The sequence below is a fragment of the Saccoglossus kowalevskii genome, chromosome 7 (assembly GCF_978046115.1).
Source record: "Saccoglossus kowalevskii chromosome 7, keSacKowa6.1, whole genome shotgun sequence".
NCBI classification, from domain to species: domain Eukaryota; kingdom Metazoa; phylum Hemichordata; class Enteropneusta; family Harrimaniidae; genus Saccoglossus; species Saccoglossus kowalevskii.
The window spans coordinates 35,175,473-35,191,833 of NC_140647.1; the positions used below are offsets into that span (position 1 = coordinate 35,175,473).

At 35.5% G+C, this 16,361-nt stretch overlaps 2 protein-coding genes across 2 annotated transcripts in view; one reads left to right on the forward strand and one right to left on the reverse strand.

The window, feature by feature from the left end:
* Positions 1-591: 591 nt before the first annotated feature.
* On the forward strand, positions 592-4,115 carry LOC102808979 (G protein-coupled receptor 54-like). The gene is made up of 3 exons (XM_006823943.2): positions 592-924; positions 2,753-2,888; positions 3,280-4,115. Exons 1-3 carry the CDS (start codon positions 592-594, stop codon positions 3,942-3,944), a joined length of 1,134 nt encoding a protein of 377 aa, XP_006824006.1. The 3' UTR covers positions 3,945-4,115.
* An 8,866-nt stretch (positions 4,116-12,981) lies between these two features.
* LOC100375150 (transcription elongation factor SPT5) overlaps positions 12,982-16,361 on the reverse strand; it is a 34,647-nt gene continuing 31,267 nt past the window's right edge. The window contains exons 21-23 of the mRNA XM_002740675.4: positions 15,971-16,188; positions 15,075-15,373; positions 12,982-14,810 (exon numbers count right to left, since the gene is read on the reverse strand). Coding sequence (XP_002740721.1) covers positions 14,562-14,810; positions 15,075-15,373; positions 15,971-16,188 — 766 coding nt within the window. The 3' untranslated portion in view covers positions 12,982-14,561. The remainder of the gene's footprint in view (positions 14,811-15,074; positions 15,374-15,970; positions 16,189-16,361) is intronic.

Consider the following 16,361-nt stretch of genomic DNA (forward strand, 5'->3'; position numbering starts at 1 on the left):
TATCTCACCGAGTCCTAATAAAATGGCGTCTGTTTTAACCTGAAGTCAACTCATCAGATAACTGACACCAATACCACTCAAGATCACCCACAAAAAACCTTTTAGACGAAAGAAGTCAATTTCTTTTATGAAAGGTCGGCATATGTACACAGCGCATGAGTTGGGAAATACATACCCTGTAGGTAGGAGAGAGTGGTGTATTGCCGAAAAATAGAGTGGACAATTGATGATAATAAAATTAGAATCATCTCTCTTGCCGCGTATTCTACTAAAAAGTATGAAACAAAATAAGCAGAATTTGTAGGCTTTAATCTCAAGTTCAACTTGATATATCATTGGATAATCATCACTAAATCACATCCTCATTTAATCCGAATGTGAGATTAAAGTAAAACGTAAAACGTGTTAATGAGAATCCATATCGAGGCAGACAGAGTCACTTATACAAATAGACAGGTGTATCCGCCGGAGGTGAAGTCGACTATTGCGCATCCGTCAAATGAGCGACCAACATTAAACTGAAGGCCTATTAATTACACTTTATTCATTCGAGAGCGATGCGTGGCTTTCCGTCCTAGTCGCTTCTATAAGATGGCGTACTCATACGATTCAACAGAGGGTCTAAACTTCTCCTACTATTATTATATCACTCATAACATAACATGGAATCGCATGAACGTAGCAGCGGCAGCAGTTACCAGCTCGTTGGCCATCATCGGTATAGTTGGTAATGCCTTGGTAGTCTACATAGTGTTTAAATACCGCGACATGCACACAGTTACCAACATGTATATTATGAATCTGGCGAAGACGGATATCTGTTTTTTGGTAGTATGCGCACTTCCTACTGCATCGCAACTGGTCAATGGTGGTGTCTGGAATTTCGGTGAATTTATGTGTCGTTTTACTGCCTATATCCAAAGTGTGAGTAACATTTGCTATGGTGTATTTTGCCACAAAAAAGTGATCGAGGAATTTGTGTATACTTTTAGAGAAAAATTCCCCGCGTCACTCGGCCTAGAGGTCGGTGACCATTGTGCGTTGCAATCAACAGGATGTTTATTTCTGTCAAAATCACGCAACGTACTTTAAGTATCCTTGCTATGACGCACACAACTGTACCATGCATTCCTAAGAGCTCTGTGCGCGCTGCTGTGGAACGCCGGTCGAGCCGGTAAAAATTCGAGAAAACAACACAAACTTAACTTAGAAGTAATCCCGAACAACCAAATTTATATATGTTACACGTGCAGGGCTAATCTTGTTACACTGTTCAGGGGAGTCTCAACAACCATCCCATCCCATTGTTTTCGCCGCGATGGTTGCCAGGCGGTGAAAATGCCCGGATGTCCGCCCCCAAGGATTCAAGAAAAAAAATATTTTCAGAAAACATGAATTTAATATTATATTGGACAAGGAATCAAATATGCGATTCCTGGTGATCGATCTGTAACAGTTCGTTTTGTCTCATCGACATATTCATGGCAAAGCATTTGCACGACACAAACATGCAAACACGTGACCAATCTGGTCGTTGCTATCACTATGTCAAAATGCCTAAAGTTATGGAGAGTATGTATGAAATATTAACAACCTGATTGTAGTACTATAAAGATATACTAAGTGTAGAACTAATGTTGACTGATTTTACTACAAACGAATTTTGTGCAATCGAAAATGTTCGTTTCTCTTACTCGAAAAAGAAGATACACGATTACATCGGAAATCAATCTCAGTGTAGCTACAGTAAATTTAATACGTTATAAACAATGAAATTCTGAAAAAAAATAATTTTGATTAACCTTAAGTTAACGAGGAACACAATTGTTTGAATAAAAAAATAATACATAATTGCCCAATACACGCCGTGTATACTAGTATATACCATTTATTTGTAGTATATTAGATAACAACTTACGAAGCTATCAGGATAATTTCTACGGTAACGCAAAAGTTATATCACTGATAAAAAAAATACATATTCTAATATCATATCAATCTGATAATAAATAAATTTAAATCTTACGTGAAACCCTTTGCTGGCAAATTGGCCAATAAAGAAGAACCTGCATATTAACAATGTTGTTTTGTTGTCATTTGCGTGTGTTTTAGGGCACAATTGGACGTCAGCCAATGTATTATATACAGAGTAGGGGTCTACACGTAATGTGTTTGTATTTAAAGGGCGATAGTCGTCGCGCCGGCCACGCGCGATAGTATGGGTCTCATATAAACAAAGATGGCGACTTTGACTGTTGCGCAAATCAACGAGTACAAGCTGAGACATTACCAAGCTTTAATTAGGTATTTTCAGGTGATTGGAAGGTGTCGAAGGAGTCACCGGTGGTAATCAGTGCAAGTCGCGTCCAGCTCAAAGCTCATACTAGTACTGTGATTTCAATTCGAAGAGCGCATTGGATTGTGGGAAAATCAATATTTATCAACACAAATGTCACACATGCGCAGCACGACGACCACCGCCCTTAAATCACCAAAAAAAATCGCAGATTCTACTGGGCATCCACAGCCACGCGGCTATATCTGATAACTGCTGCCATTCAAAACAAAACAACCTGCATCCTCAACCCACTGTCAAACGTTCAGTTTTAGCGTAACTTGACGTGAACTTCGGGTCCTGTTCATCCATTCATGTGCATGTATCCACAGTCACTCTACTAGGAGAGTGACTGTGGTGTATCGTAGAGTGATATTATATTAAAATGTTGAACCTAATTGACTATTTTATTTCCAGGTTACTGTACAAGCCACATGTGCGACTTTAACAATGATGGCACTTGATCGTTATTTCGTAATTTATAATCCACTGAAGGCTCGGGCTCGAAGAACAAAGAAAGCTGCATTGACCATAATAGCAATCATATGGCTCGGTTAGTACTGTGGAATACTTTATTTCCGCTGGAATTAATTTTCACTGAAAGGGCTTTTTGGGCGTTTTGTATGGAATTTATTTTCACTGATTTTTGATGAGTTTAATGTGAAATATAGAAAAAAAAGTATATTCGCTGGATTTTATTTTCACGGAATCATCCCTTCAGCGAAAATAGCGAAAATAAATTCCAAGCGAAAATAAAGTATTCTACAGTAATTGAATTAATTGTATTCATTAATATACTCTTTAGTATTAAATACATATTGTGTTTCGTAAACAGATATCGTCAAAGTAATGTTTGCTTACATTTCAGCCATGTGCGGTATGGGTTTCATGTGGTGTATACAACGTGTTTGTAACACTTTAAACTATGTTTGTTCTTTTTTCAGCTTCGTTTCTGATGCACATACCGATGGCCGTGTACACCGAAGTCATGATAGATCCGTACTTTTTAACACCAGCCTGCGTTCCCACAATGGCGATGCACGTCCCGATATTTGCAAAGTGCTATGATGTGTATGCAGTATTGGTCATGTACGCGATTCCACTTTACGTCATCACTATTTGTACAACGTGTATCATCAACAAAATCTGTAATGCGAAATTACCCGCTAAGCTTCAGAAATCGCGGAACGTTCGGCAGCGGGTAGAGAGCGATGCATCTGGCGAGTATTCGACACGCCGCGTTGTCACCGTCAAAACTGAAGACTCCATCGAGCAGAAATGGCGCATTACACTAATGGTCCTTATCGTTGTCATATTCTTCGTGGTGTGCTGGGGTCCTGTCCACGCTGTCACGCTTTATTACACTTTCGTCAGTCCTGAGTTGTACGACATGCAAACTATGATGCCACTCTCCGCTGTGGCATTGTGTCTGTCTTATTTGAATTCATGCGTCAACCCCTTCGTGTACGCGTTTGTTGGGAACAATTACCGAAGACACCTAGCTGAAATTGTCCGCTGTGCTGCATGTAAGAAGCGACACGCCAGAAAAAATCAGCGAAGCGCATTCGTTTTGACATCTCGCAGTTTGACTAAGACAATATTAATATAACAAACCATGCATGGCACAGTCCCCGTTAGTTATCATATTTAAGATATATAGTTTTGTTTATAGTAATGTAGTTGGAACATAAACATGTCAGATATAGATCCAGAAGATGATGCTTGATTATGATGATTTTTTAACATTAAAATGATTGACATTCAATCATCTTGTATCTGATCATGAAACGAGTACTTGTTCATATTGAGAGATATTGCTCTGGAACAGCATTAATTAAAACAAAATGGCCACCAAATCTGTACATCTATGACATGATGTATAATGAATATATACATTTTTTACATAATCAGTCAAAGTTTGCATTGTAATTGCCAATGGTCCAGGCATGTCTAAGATATAGGTCCGGACGCACGCACATAGGTCATTCCATAAGTCACCGTTTTCGCACTGTGTCCGAACGGGGTCTAATAATACGTACGTACTAATTGTACGTCGAAGAAATAGAAAGATAGACAACACGACATTGATCACAGTTGGTGTGAAATTTCTGTACACAAATAAACCTCACTGTGATGACCTCAATACTATCCAGCACCGCCTACGGACTAGTAAGGAAGAAACCCTTGGGAGGGGTACTCCCATAGTATACTGATATTCGTTGCTGTTTTGACCCCCATTTTCACGTTAGGGTGAATCTTTTTGTCTCCCAGTTTTAAGATTTTCAGCCTTTTCAGCAAAATTTAGGCTACGCCTTCAACGTCGATATTTTTGGGTCCAGTTTTGAACTGGCTGCGTAGCATTCCCACCCAAAATCCAAGTGAGCACATCCTGGGGAAAGAAATGCCCTATGCCAAATTTGTACGCACACCTAACTTCTAGTATTTAAGTGTGATACGGTGTAATAACAATTACCGAATGAACAACTACTACCGGGTCGTATGTCATTCGCGGTTTCCTATCGTTTCAGTGGCGGTATTATGTCGAGGTATCACCATCCCGTGATATATTGTTTTACCCTGTGTCAAAAATAACAAAATAACTCCAAATCTTTAAATACTTGCAAGTTTTAGTAGTATATTTCTTAGTGGTTTGGGGACAAAAATATCTTCTACAATACTAGGTTTGATGGTGATTATTTAGGTGAATTTTTACAGTTTTAATAAAAAAAAAGTTTAATATATGTTTTTCTAATTCATTGTTTATTTTATTTAGTTCGTTTGAAAATGACAAAATATATTTTTGAGAAAAATTTACTACTAAATTTCAAATAATAGTCGGACCTTTTAAAATTGACACTACGTTAATAGAAAATCATGTTTAAACTTATCTTGAAGTTTGTATCAGTGTTGGAAGCCCCTCAAAGATTAATTTATATTTGTGAATAATTATAAAAACATTAAAACAAAGCATCAAAAACAACATATTTGGTTAACGATATGAATTAGCTCAAATGATATACTAACAATAATGTAACTAACAATGTGATTAAAACCGTACACTTGCCGTATTTGCTACCACATCAGTTGTATACACAATATTGCGTCACTATAAACACATCCTCCAAGACTATGATAACATCACAGAGACTCTTTAAGTGATATTTATAATGTAAGTTTAGTAGACTTAGGTTGTCTAACTTTATACAATTATTTGGTTTACAGTACACAGGAAAATATAACACGACTTGTTTTTTTTTTCAGCTTCATCGATCAAATACCGGGCGATGTCTAGAAATTTGGCTTGACTAATTTAGCTGTTCATCATAACTTGCCTTCCGGCTAGAGAATTGTTCAACTTTCTTCCATTTTTTTGTCCTCAGCACATCGTTCGGGAGGTATTCCCCTCCCCTCCCCTCCCCTCTCACATACTTTTGGATTTTTTCTGCCGTGTAATTATTTCAGTGAATTTTACCTCCTTGCCCAGAAATTTCTATAGTGTTGCATTATATTAAATGCAGACATTCCCTCTCTCTCTCCTCCATTAATGCTGTAATTGTCCAGCAGTTTTAACCTTTGACCAATCTCTCATAAATTTAACAAATTAAAACACCATGACCTTCCTCTCAAAAATTCTTCCCCATACCATCATGAATTGCAAAAGTAAAAATGCCCCTCCGCCTCGAAAAATATACATTCTTTGAAACACCATCAGTATAATTACTACAGTTGATATAATAACCACACCTTTACACCTTTCAGTTTTTCTGCTAATTTAAATCTCTTTCTACTAGTATTCCATATATTCTTTCACTTATGTATCTATATATTTATCTATTTTAACTACTACATTGTACATATCCAGCCATTTAATTGGAATCTTTTCATGTCAATTTCCAATAGAGTAGTATGATTATCATTCGTTGCAGCTAAAGAGACGCACTTTACAAATTCAGCTTGATTCTAGATTTATGTGTTTTTGTTTTGTTTCTAACACATGACAGCAACTTATAGGTTTTATACTGTAGTTTAAGTTTTTCTTTTCTCTTACTTTCAAAACTGTTTAATACCTGGAACAGCTGCAATACTTACAGAAAAAAACAGGTAAAGCAGATATCAATACTAGCACTGCTGTACTTGTTATGACACATGTAATGATTAAACTTGTTTTATTCAATCCAGAAATTGATTGATAGGGTGTTCTGTATGTACTACAAACTCTTTCCATGTAAGCAATTAATGCGTCAATTGAAACAATTGTTTGATTGATTTATTATATATAAGTATATGCTTTAAAGCTTAGAAAGAATAATCAATGTGTTGAATTCCGTGAATTGATCGCTTTCTCTAGAATGAAAAATATCTGTTTTTCTTTGATTATAACAGAATGGTTTACAGAGAAAGCAGGACTTTGAATAAGAGAAGTACGAGTCAATGTTTCTTCACGATCTCTATAATAAAGTGTGCACTATTAGACACTGTGTCACTATATCCATATATAGCTTGGCAATTGAGTTGTAAAAGGAAGACTTCAGACTCATTCAAAAACTATTCCAAGTCTTTGATTGTCACATCTGCGGTTGTGTAGATATGCGTTCACACACAAAGATTAGTTGTATCGTCAATTATGTTTTTCTTCCAAAGATAATTCTACTATATATGATGTTTTATGATTATCTATGTTCTGCTCTGTCAATGTGGTTTATAGATATATTTCGACCTTTCATTAAAGCGGGAGTGTCGTCACCTGCGCACGCGTGGGAATTGAGTCCCAAGCGACGATAACAACACACGCTAAAACGCAAAAGTTATGGGTAGACGATTGTTTATAAACAATGACACGCTATGGTCATCTGACGCATGCGCAGGAGACGACTCCCCCGCTTTAATATGACGGTGTTGAAAAAACACTTATCATTCAGAGAGCTATACAGAAATGTAACATCAAGATCTAAAGGTATATTTTGTCAATATTTCACTGTAACATACCTCAATGATTGTACCAACTTCTTCTCTTAGATTAAAACCATCAGAATCATCCTTTTCAACAGGGAGACAAATGCCTCATTTCTTGAGTATTTCAAATGTTTTTCATGATAGTTTTCAGTTTATGAGTTTTATTTTTAGAAACATTAATGAATAATCCACCTGATATAAAGCTAAAATTAATAACTACTGGACATTTTTACTGAATTTGATGAAACACAACTGCCAGTTACGACAAGCATATATCAGAAGAATATTATCAACATGCTTTGAGTGTGTGGGAAACATTTTAATTTTAAAATGTGGGAGTATATGATCACGATTTGTGTAAAAAGAAAATGTATTCGAAGATGCAATTGTGCAGTTTCGTTAGATGCGCAAAAATCCATGCCATTATTTCACGTATTCTAGTGTGTCGTGGGATACTATGCTATGGTACACATCTAGTGTTGATACGTTTCAATAGTTGACCAAGCTGGGATCGAACCACGACTTTTGTATTGGCAGTCAGTCACGCGATACGCACGACACGACAATGCACCTGATGCACTGAATATCTCTACAACTGACAGCAATGCGGCGAAGTAGTGTGTGCATTATATTTCGCGTCATTTTGTCGAGTCATTAATCGCACCTCCTAGACGTGTTGTTTCAAGTATAACATCCCAGGGGCGTCGATCCATTCTGAAAAGTGAGGGGGACACTTTTGTGTCCGCGTAAGCGGCCAATGTCCGCGCTTGCGCGAACAGGGAGGTGTCTGAGAAGGGGGGACTGCCCTATGTTCCGACATCTCTATGTTCCGACACCCTTATGTTCCGACACACAGTATACTTGTGTCAAACTTAATCTGACTAGCCGTGCGTGACCTTTTACTACTATTCTATTCTATTCTTCGTTGTTCCATTGCATTGTTCTGATATTCCTCTTTATTCTGAAAATATTCCCATATGTTACACTCATAAATTACAGTTGGTATAATACACAATTTAAATACTTATCCTTATATCTGCCAAAACATGTATATCCCGTATTTATACTTTACTTTACAGATGTATTTGAAACTGCCTATTCGCTCCATTGTGCAATCGTCGATTTTGTATTTTACGTTTGTGTAAATTACCCAAACTTCTTTGCTACATATGTTTAATTTACTTATGTAAATCTTAGGTCAGGCAACGTCTCGCCATCTATTTGAATTCCATTTTTATGATCTATATGTAATTTCTTGGCAGTGTAATAGCGTTCTCTTAAATAAATAAATAAATAAATAAATAAATAAATAAATAAATAAATAAATAAATAAATAAATAAATAAATAAATAAATAAATAAATAAATAAATAAATAAATAAATAAATAAATAAATCAATAAATCAATAAATCAATAAATCAAATATTGAGAAAGCATAAAAAGACTTATTTTCAAATACATGAATATGTCATGACTAATTCATTTTATCATAGACAGGATTTGCCCAGGAAATGCCATTTGATGATTTTGAATAACGTATAATAAAGTTAATGAATTCATAATGTCAATAAGTAATGGATTATACAATGTGATATTCAACGTAATACTTGTACGCTACACCAATATAGCTTTAATTTGATATATAACATGATGGTGTTTGTCTGAGGTATTCCTATTTAATATGTGACAGGCTATTACATAATTATATCATTGTATAAGGTGATTCTATAAAATTCCCTTTTTATTTGACGCTGTGTATAATTTTTTAAAGCTAACATATTTACCCTGATTTTCGAGGGCAAAACGGCTCAGATTCCACAGCCAAAATTGACCAAATAAATTCCCATGTTTCTGTCTATTTTATGGCATGTAAATTTGACAGCCTTGTCTTATTTTTAATTTTACAGTCAGTATTCTGTAACTAGACTGATCGCGCTGAACAGAGAAAAAACCATGTTGCTTTGTTCTACCATGGGAAGGGGTATTTGTCCAATTTGACTTCTGACCACTAGCGTACATATTTCCATTGAAAATATGGCACATTCTGGCCGGCTCAGAATTTATTGGATGATCGTCAAACATAAAAGTACTAAACAATGTAATTTAGGTCTCCCCGAGTACAAGTTGTCAGGGGCCCACATGAAGACTGTCAGGTACATAGATTATTGTTGATCTGAACGTTTGGCAATAATTAAAAAAAAAATATTTTGCGTCTGAAGCTTGATAGGATACATTGCGTCTGAGAATATTGCCGACGATGATCACAAAAACACCTCCATGAAAGTCCATGGCCAGAAGAGTGGCAAGTATTATAATCCGGCATAGTTATTTTTTAATGTAAAGAAATGTAACATTATGTCAGAAAAGGTGAGCGTAGAATAATATTTGAAAAATAATGATATTTTTTCTTATAGCAAGAAGATAAAAACGCAGTGAAATGTCAAAAACGTTTCTAAAATTTCGTAGGTGTCAGAACCTATTAGCATCTTAACATAGGGTTGTCGGAATATAGGAATGTCGGAACATAGGGGTGTCGGAATATAGGAATGTCGGAACATAGGGGTGTCGGAATATAGGGATGTCGGAACATAGGGGTGTCGGAATATAGGTGTGTAACCCCGAGGAGGGATGTGTCCCCCTCAGAAGGTTGAAATTTTTGAAAAATGTAACCAAAGTCATGAAGTCATTTGGTGCATACTTGGGGATTTTCATTCTTGATCATTAAGAATACAGTATATTTTTACAGAACCAAAGGCCTTACACAAACGCAGGCTTTGATATAAGCCTATTATTGATATTTGGATAAGTCAGGAAAGTGGAGGGGACAGTTGATATTGTGTCCCCGCCCTTAAGAAAGTGGGGGGACGTGTCCCCCCATGATCGACGCCCCTGTAACATCCACACTTGCGGTCAGCATTTTGGACTTGTGCGATTAAATATACAAATTACCAATTGATTTTAATGAATTTGTATAAACAAATAATTCGGTCCAGAATTCATTACAAGATACATGTGGAACCAAATTGTAGTTTAATCCAGCCAGCCAGCCAGCCAGTGATTCTCACAAAATACTTCATAATACATCGCTACTTATAATATAAACTGAATTAACATTTGCAACAGTGTGGCGCCCTCTTTCAATAGAAAAAACTGTTCCTTTGTTTACAGATCCCTGTTGGTTGAAGAGTTAAGATCATTAGATGAGCCTAAACTAAACAAGAATTTTGTCAGCTATAATTTCTTTACAGCATTTTAGTTGATTATAATAAATATAGAAACAATCTAATAAACGAGCTGAGCTGGCAAATCATGATTGAATACAACATGTACTGTCAAATCTGTAATAGAAGCTGCGACTTCTATCAAAATGGTACAATACAAGAGAGGGAATGCGGCTTCTATTAGAGCATCTATACATATTAGAAATGGTGAATTTTTGGTTCTCAATTGTTTAAAAAAGAATGAGTGTGACATCTAATACAGACTTTACAGTAGTTCACTGTTTGTACACAAATCAAGCACCATTTCTGCAGATCATTGGTCCATTGTCCTATACATAATGAGTTACATGACACACATACACTTGTGACATGCAGAAAAAAACATAGTTGAACTCTGGTGACCTTGCCCTTTGTTATATAATATACCGGTAATTCCCTTTATCATAGTTTGTTTCAATATAAATATGCATTGTCATAATTAATTTTGAATACAAACAAGTTTTGGGGTTGAACCAACAGTGGGGAATCAGTCTACCGAATGTCCTTAAAAGATGTAAATATCTTACAAAAACATTGGTGCCTTATTTGTTTAATTATTTTAAGGGACATAATTTCCAGCTTTCTTCAAAGTAATTCAGATATTTTAGTATAAAAACAAATGTCTCATTGAAAAAAAAAAAGTGATGATTTAGATGTGAATAGATTCATAAAACATGCAAGATAACAGAAAATTTTAGCTGGCTTTAGTCCAAGTATTTTGTACAGGTGTCTGTCAAAAATTAATGATTCACTGAGACAAATATGAACTGCCTCATTGTGTGACTACTGTATTATATGAAAAGTAAAAAAAAAACACCCTTTATGAATAGCTATCATGTTGCAAGCTCTGCTTTGTATGCAAATCAATTTAAATAGTTAGTTGGTGTCCAGTGGAGGGAGAAGTCAACAGTACTGTTGCCTCCTGAGAATCTACATCTTCAAACAGTGCAATCTTTGAAGTGCGTTTTTAAACTAGTATTATAAAAACTCTATCATTCTGTTCTAATAGCTGAAACATATTCCTGCGAGTTTTCATTTGTCGAATGAACTGTTTGTCAAATACAGAATACATATATTTTAGAATAATTTTCTTTTTAAAATGTGGATGAAATGTTTTGCTTTTAATGTATTTTTTATGTATTGTTTTTGATTTGATAACTTTGAACTAAACAGATTTTCTATTAGCTTCAGATCTTGATCAAAGTTAGGCACCCAGTTCATAGGAGTGCTTATATTGATTTTCTGACATCTTGTTTTCTGTAAAGATTTTATTGGTAGGTTTGCAAATGTGCATCAGACTGTGCAATCTCTCCATGAGTTGGTTTTGAAACCCAGTATGGGATTCTGAGATACATTACCAAGGATATTATTACAAGATAAATCATTTGCTTCATTGAACACATACAACAATGCATATTTCCACTGAGATCAGTGACCTTTGATGTGTATCACCAGTGATCAGTCAAGTAGAAACAGTCAAAATATTTTATCAGATTTTCTCAATTTTTGCATGATATTTTCATACAGGACATCTGTTGTTCAAACTCATGGAAGACTTTATACTGATGAATAAGGTGACCAAGTTTGATAAAGTTTGGAATAGAATTAGTAAAGTTATTATGCACACAATAACAATTATTAACGACGACGACAACAACGACGACAACGCCGGACAAAATTATTCCCTTAATATACCTTTCCCTTCCATCTTTGATGGTACGGGCAAGGTAATAACCATCTAAAACACACCAAATTTACAGAATTACTTTAATGCTAATGGTCGGTTTGGGGTCTCTGATCTTAACTTATCAATATACATCAATATAAACTCAAAGTTGATGAGTGGCAAGAATTGCCTCAGAGCAGCAAATGAAAAGTTACAGTGAAATCTATTGAGATAACAATGAGAATTGCTAATCAGTATATGCCAATGAGATACACAATATGTAAAGATTTCAACTAAAACTAATCAAGTCAATAGACAACCATGCAAATTTTCATGGGTTTAACACATTAGCAGAACAGGAAAAAATTGGCTAATTATCATCCACTGATTTCCACTAAAAAAATAATCAGATCACATTATCCCAGAGTATGCATGTACAAAGTTTCATTGAAACCAAAAGAGTGGTTCTTGAGATACCAGTGGAAAACGGACACAGACATACAGATAGGGTGGCAGCTTTGCAGGCGAAAGTCAACCAGTTATTATGCAAAGTTCCTAATTAATATGCACACATTTGGATCAAATCTAATATACAAGGGCCATCGGTACAACAAATTTCATTTGATTTGGCGTGAATATTTTCGGGATATCAGTGTCACAAGCTTAGAACATACACACACACACATATACAAAGAAGCAAACATGCATGCACTCTCTTCCTTCCACTTTCGTGCTCTGCAATGTGTAAAATAAAAAGGGAAAAGCAATGCTTTCAAACAAATGATCAATTTAATAAAAATGTTCACAAGAAAATAACGCAACCCAAATGTAGTAGTTAAATAACATCAGTCATTTCCTCAAGACTGTTGAGCTGAATAAAATAAAAGTGAAATGTTTCTCATTAGTTTGAAACATTTGATGAACAATGATTATATGCAATGAAACAAAGCTCCTTAAGCTAGTATATAAGGTCATTAGGTTACCTAAGCTGGTAGATTTTATCAGGGTCCATTCAGCTATATGAAGTAATTCCATTTGATGGTTGGCAATAATAGATTGGTACATAGTAATGAAGCTCCTTAAGCTAGTATATAGAGTCATTAGGTTACCTAAGCTGGTAGATTTTATCAGGGTCCATTCAGCTATATGAAGTAATTCCATTTGATGTTTGGCAATAATAGATTGGTACATAGTAATGAAGCTCCTTAAGCTAGTATATGTATTGTAATAGGGCTCCCTCCCACCCACAAAAAGGCAGCTGTAATTCCATTTGATGGTTGTCAAAAATATTATACATTCTAACAAGGCCCCCTAAGCTAATTTAGACTGTGCCATAGCCTATTTTGCTGTAAAAACTCCAGTTTCGACCATCTGAAAATCCAACCACATTATTTACTTGACAGATTTCTGTAATTTATTGGTTTATATATTCCCAGAACTTTGTCTTAGATTTATTTCGTAGAACCTTAGGTTTTAATAAAAGCAAAAACTATTGAGTGACAGAATGTGGTGTTATGGACAGTAAAAAAAAAAATCAAAACACATAATATTAACTTAATTTATCTGTGTTTTACCAGCATTGCTAAATTATTCAGTCATTCAGTCAATATTTTCTTAGGCATGAGTTGACCTGCCGCTGTGCCCTTTGACCTGCCACTGTGCCCTTTGACCTGCCACTGTGCCCTTTGACCTGCTCTTGTATTTAAGTATGAGTATCATCCTAAGATAAAATTAGCATTGAAAAAGTTCTTACACAATAAACTGCAAGTCTTTTCCACATAACTAACTCACTTGTAATCTTTTTTGGGTTGAACTCGCAAGAGACTTTGTTTTGATGTTGCTTTTCTGACAACAAATGAAGCAATCTGTATATCACCCAACGTTTTTATAATCACTGATTTTTTTTTCAACCAAGATATCGATGTAATTTTGTATTTTAAAAACCCTGACTAAAAACATTCCTGAAATTGTGGAGTTGTTATGCTAATTACATTCAATTGTTGCCAATGACCATATAGATTGGAACAAGGTTCCTTAAGCATGTAGATATTATAATATGACCCCTCAAGCTTGTACACATTTTAACATGGCTGCTTATACATGAGAAATACATAAAACGAATTTCTCATGCTTAAAATCGACAGAAAGATGATTATTATATACTACGACCAGAGAGGAGAAATTCATATTGAAAATGTTTTCAGCACTGTATACATAAATACAACAGGGTTTTTATTGTGTTTGCACCATTTGTATGGGCGACGTTGAAACACACCAGCACATGTCAACAATCTCCTGAAAATTGTTTCTGTTCTGTCACAAATTTGCCAGCACACGAGGAATCCCTCTACTCAACAAACTTCCCTAAATGTCCAAGATGAAGAATTTTCAACTGTACATCACTGCCAACAGCTTGGTCCATTTTGACGATTCCATCCTGGCCGTCAATATTTATAAGAGTTCCGGTGGACTCTCTATCTTCTCCGAGTATAACTTTCACTTTGTCTTGTTTCGACGGCATGACTGGTTCTAAATGATCGCTGTGTACGTTTACAACTCGTCCTTCATCAGGAATGAAAACAGAACACATTCCACCCTATAACAAAGAATAAAAATAACTTATAACATTGACTTGGGTACATTTACTGTGTGGGTGCTATTAGACACATCTGAGGAAAATGCAATTATTTTTTCTGGATTGTAAAAATTTGACTCAAGTTTGGTCATAGACACATCCATTACTTACATGCATATGCGCTACTATCCAAGAAAATAAAGTCATCACTTAAATTAAATTATAATGAGGTGATAAAAATCATACCATCTTACTCATTGAACTAGTCCCAAGCAGTATACTTACAGAAATTCCTCTAATTACACCAATTTTATAAATGAGTGCGGAGTCTTCGTGTGTGGCCTTCACTTTGACTTCAATATGTATCGTTTGCCACTCTGACGAACCAGAATCTAGACTGGCACCCGGTGTTAAAGGATTGAAACCACCGGGTGAAGGTGCACCTGGTGTCATAGGATAACCACCTGGACTTGGTGTCAATTGATAACCGCCCGGTGATGGAGACTGTTGGTACGCTGGTGACGGCGTCGGCTGATATCCACCCGGACTGGGAGCTGGTTGATAGTTTGCCGGACTTGGTGTACCTGTATTAGAAGAAGTCAAGCATTGCTTTATGAACTCAGCTGTATGTGATAACTATATCAACCAATGAGACCACATATTATATACAAGTATTATGGTGGATATTGTTACAGAATGAAGATGGGGTAGTAAAATTAAAATCAGAAAAGTTGAGGTAACCAGGTATTCAATCTACAAGATACATATGCTTGCAGATATTGTACAAGTAAACTACATTTTACAAATGTTTTAGCAAATAGTGCATATTTAATTTAGTCTGTTTAACCTCACTGCATTCATGTCTACTAATTAATTTACAAATACTATTTCATTCATTGTGATTATAAACTTCCATCAAAAAATAACAACTCCAACTTTTGAAAAAAAAAATGAAAAGGCCATGAATACACTATATACTGTAAAACCATTTATTTTCACTGTCATTTAATTTCACTATTTTGATGTTTTGAGCATATTTACAGCGTTTTAATTTCACAAATTTGTCATGAGATTTAATTCAGCAGAATTTACTGAACAGCGAAAAAAAACAAAATTAAAACGCAGTGAATAATTAATGCATTTACAGTGATGAAAGGATGAAAGATTTAAATAAATGATACCTTGGTAACCGCCTGGTGATGGAGTACTACTGTGTTGATACGGAGAGTATGTATGATCACTACTACTGTACATTGTAGAACTACCTGGTGTGGCTGGAGTGTATGGACCATTACTAGGAGGCGTGTCTGCTGAGTAACCTGGAGTTGCAGGATTAGGCGTTCCACCATAAGCTGGTGATGGTGTAGGTTCATCAAATCGATAATCAAACTCATCAGTTCTAAATATAAAAGGTAGATAAGAGGTAACAAAATGAAGAGATTATTCTATTCCAGGCGTTGTTCACATACTTAAAAAACCAACTGTGTCACTGGAAGATGCTATATATTAAACTAAGCATTATTTATTGTTCAATATGGTTTTAATGCATGCATGTATGTAACATGTGAAATT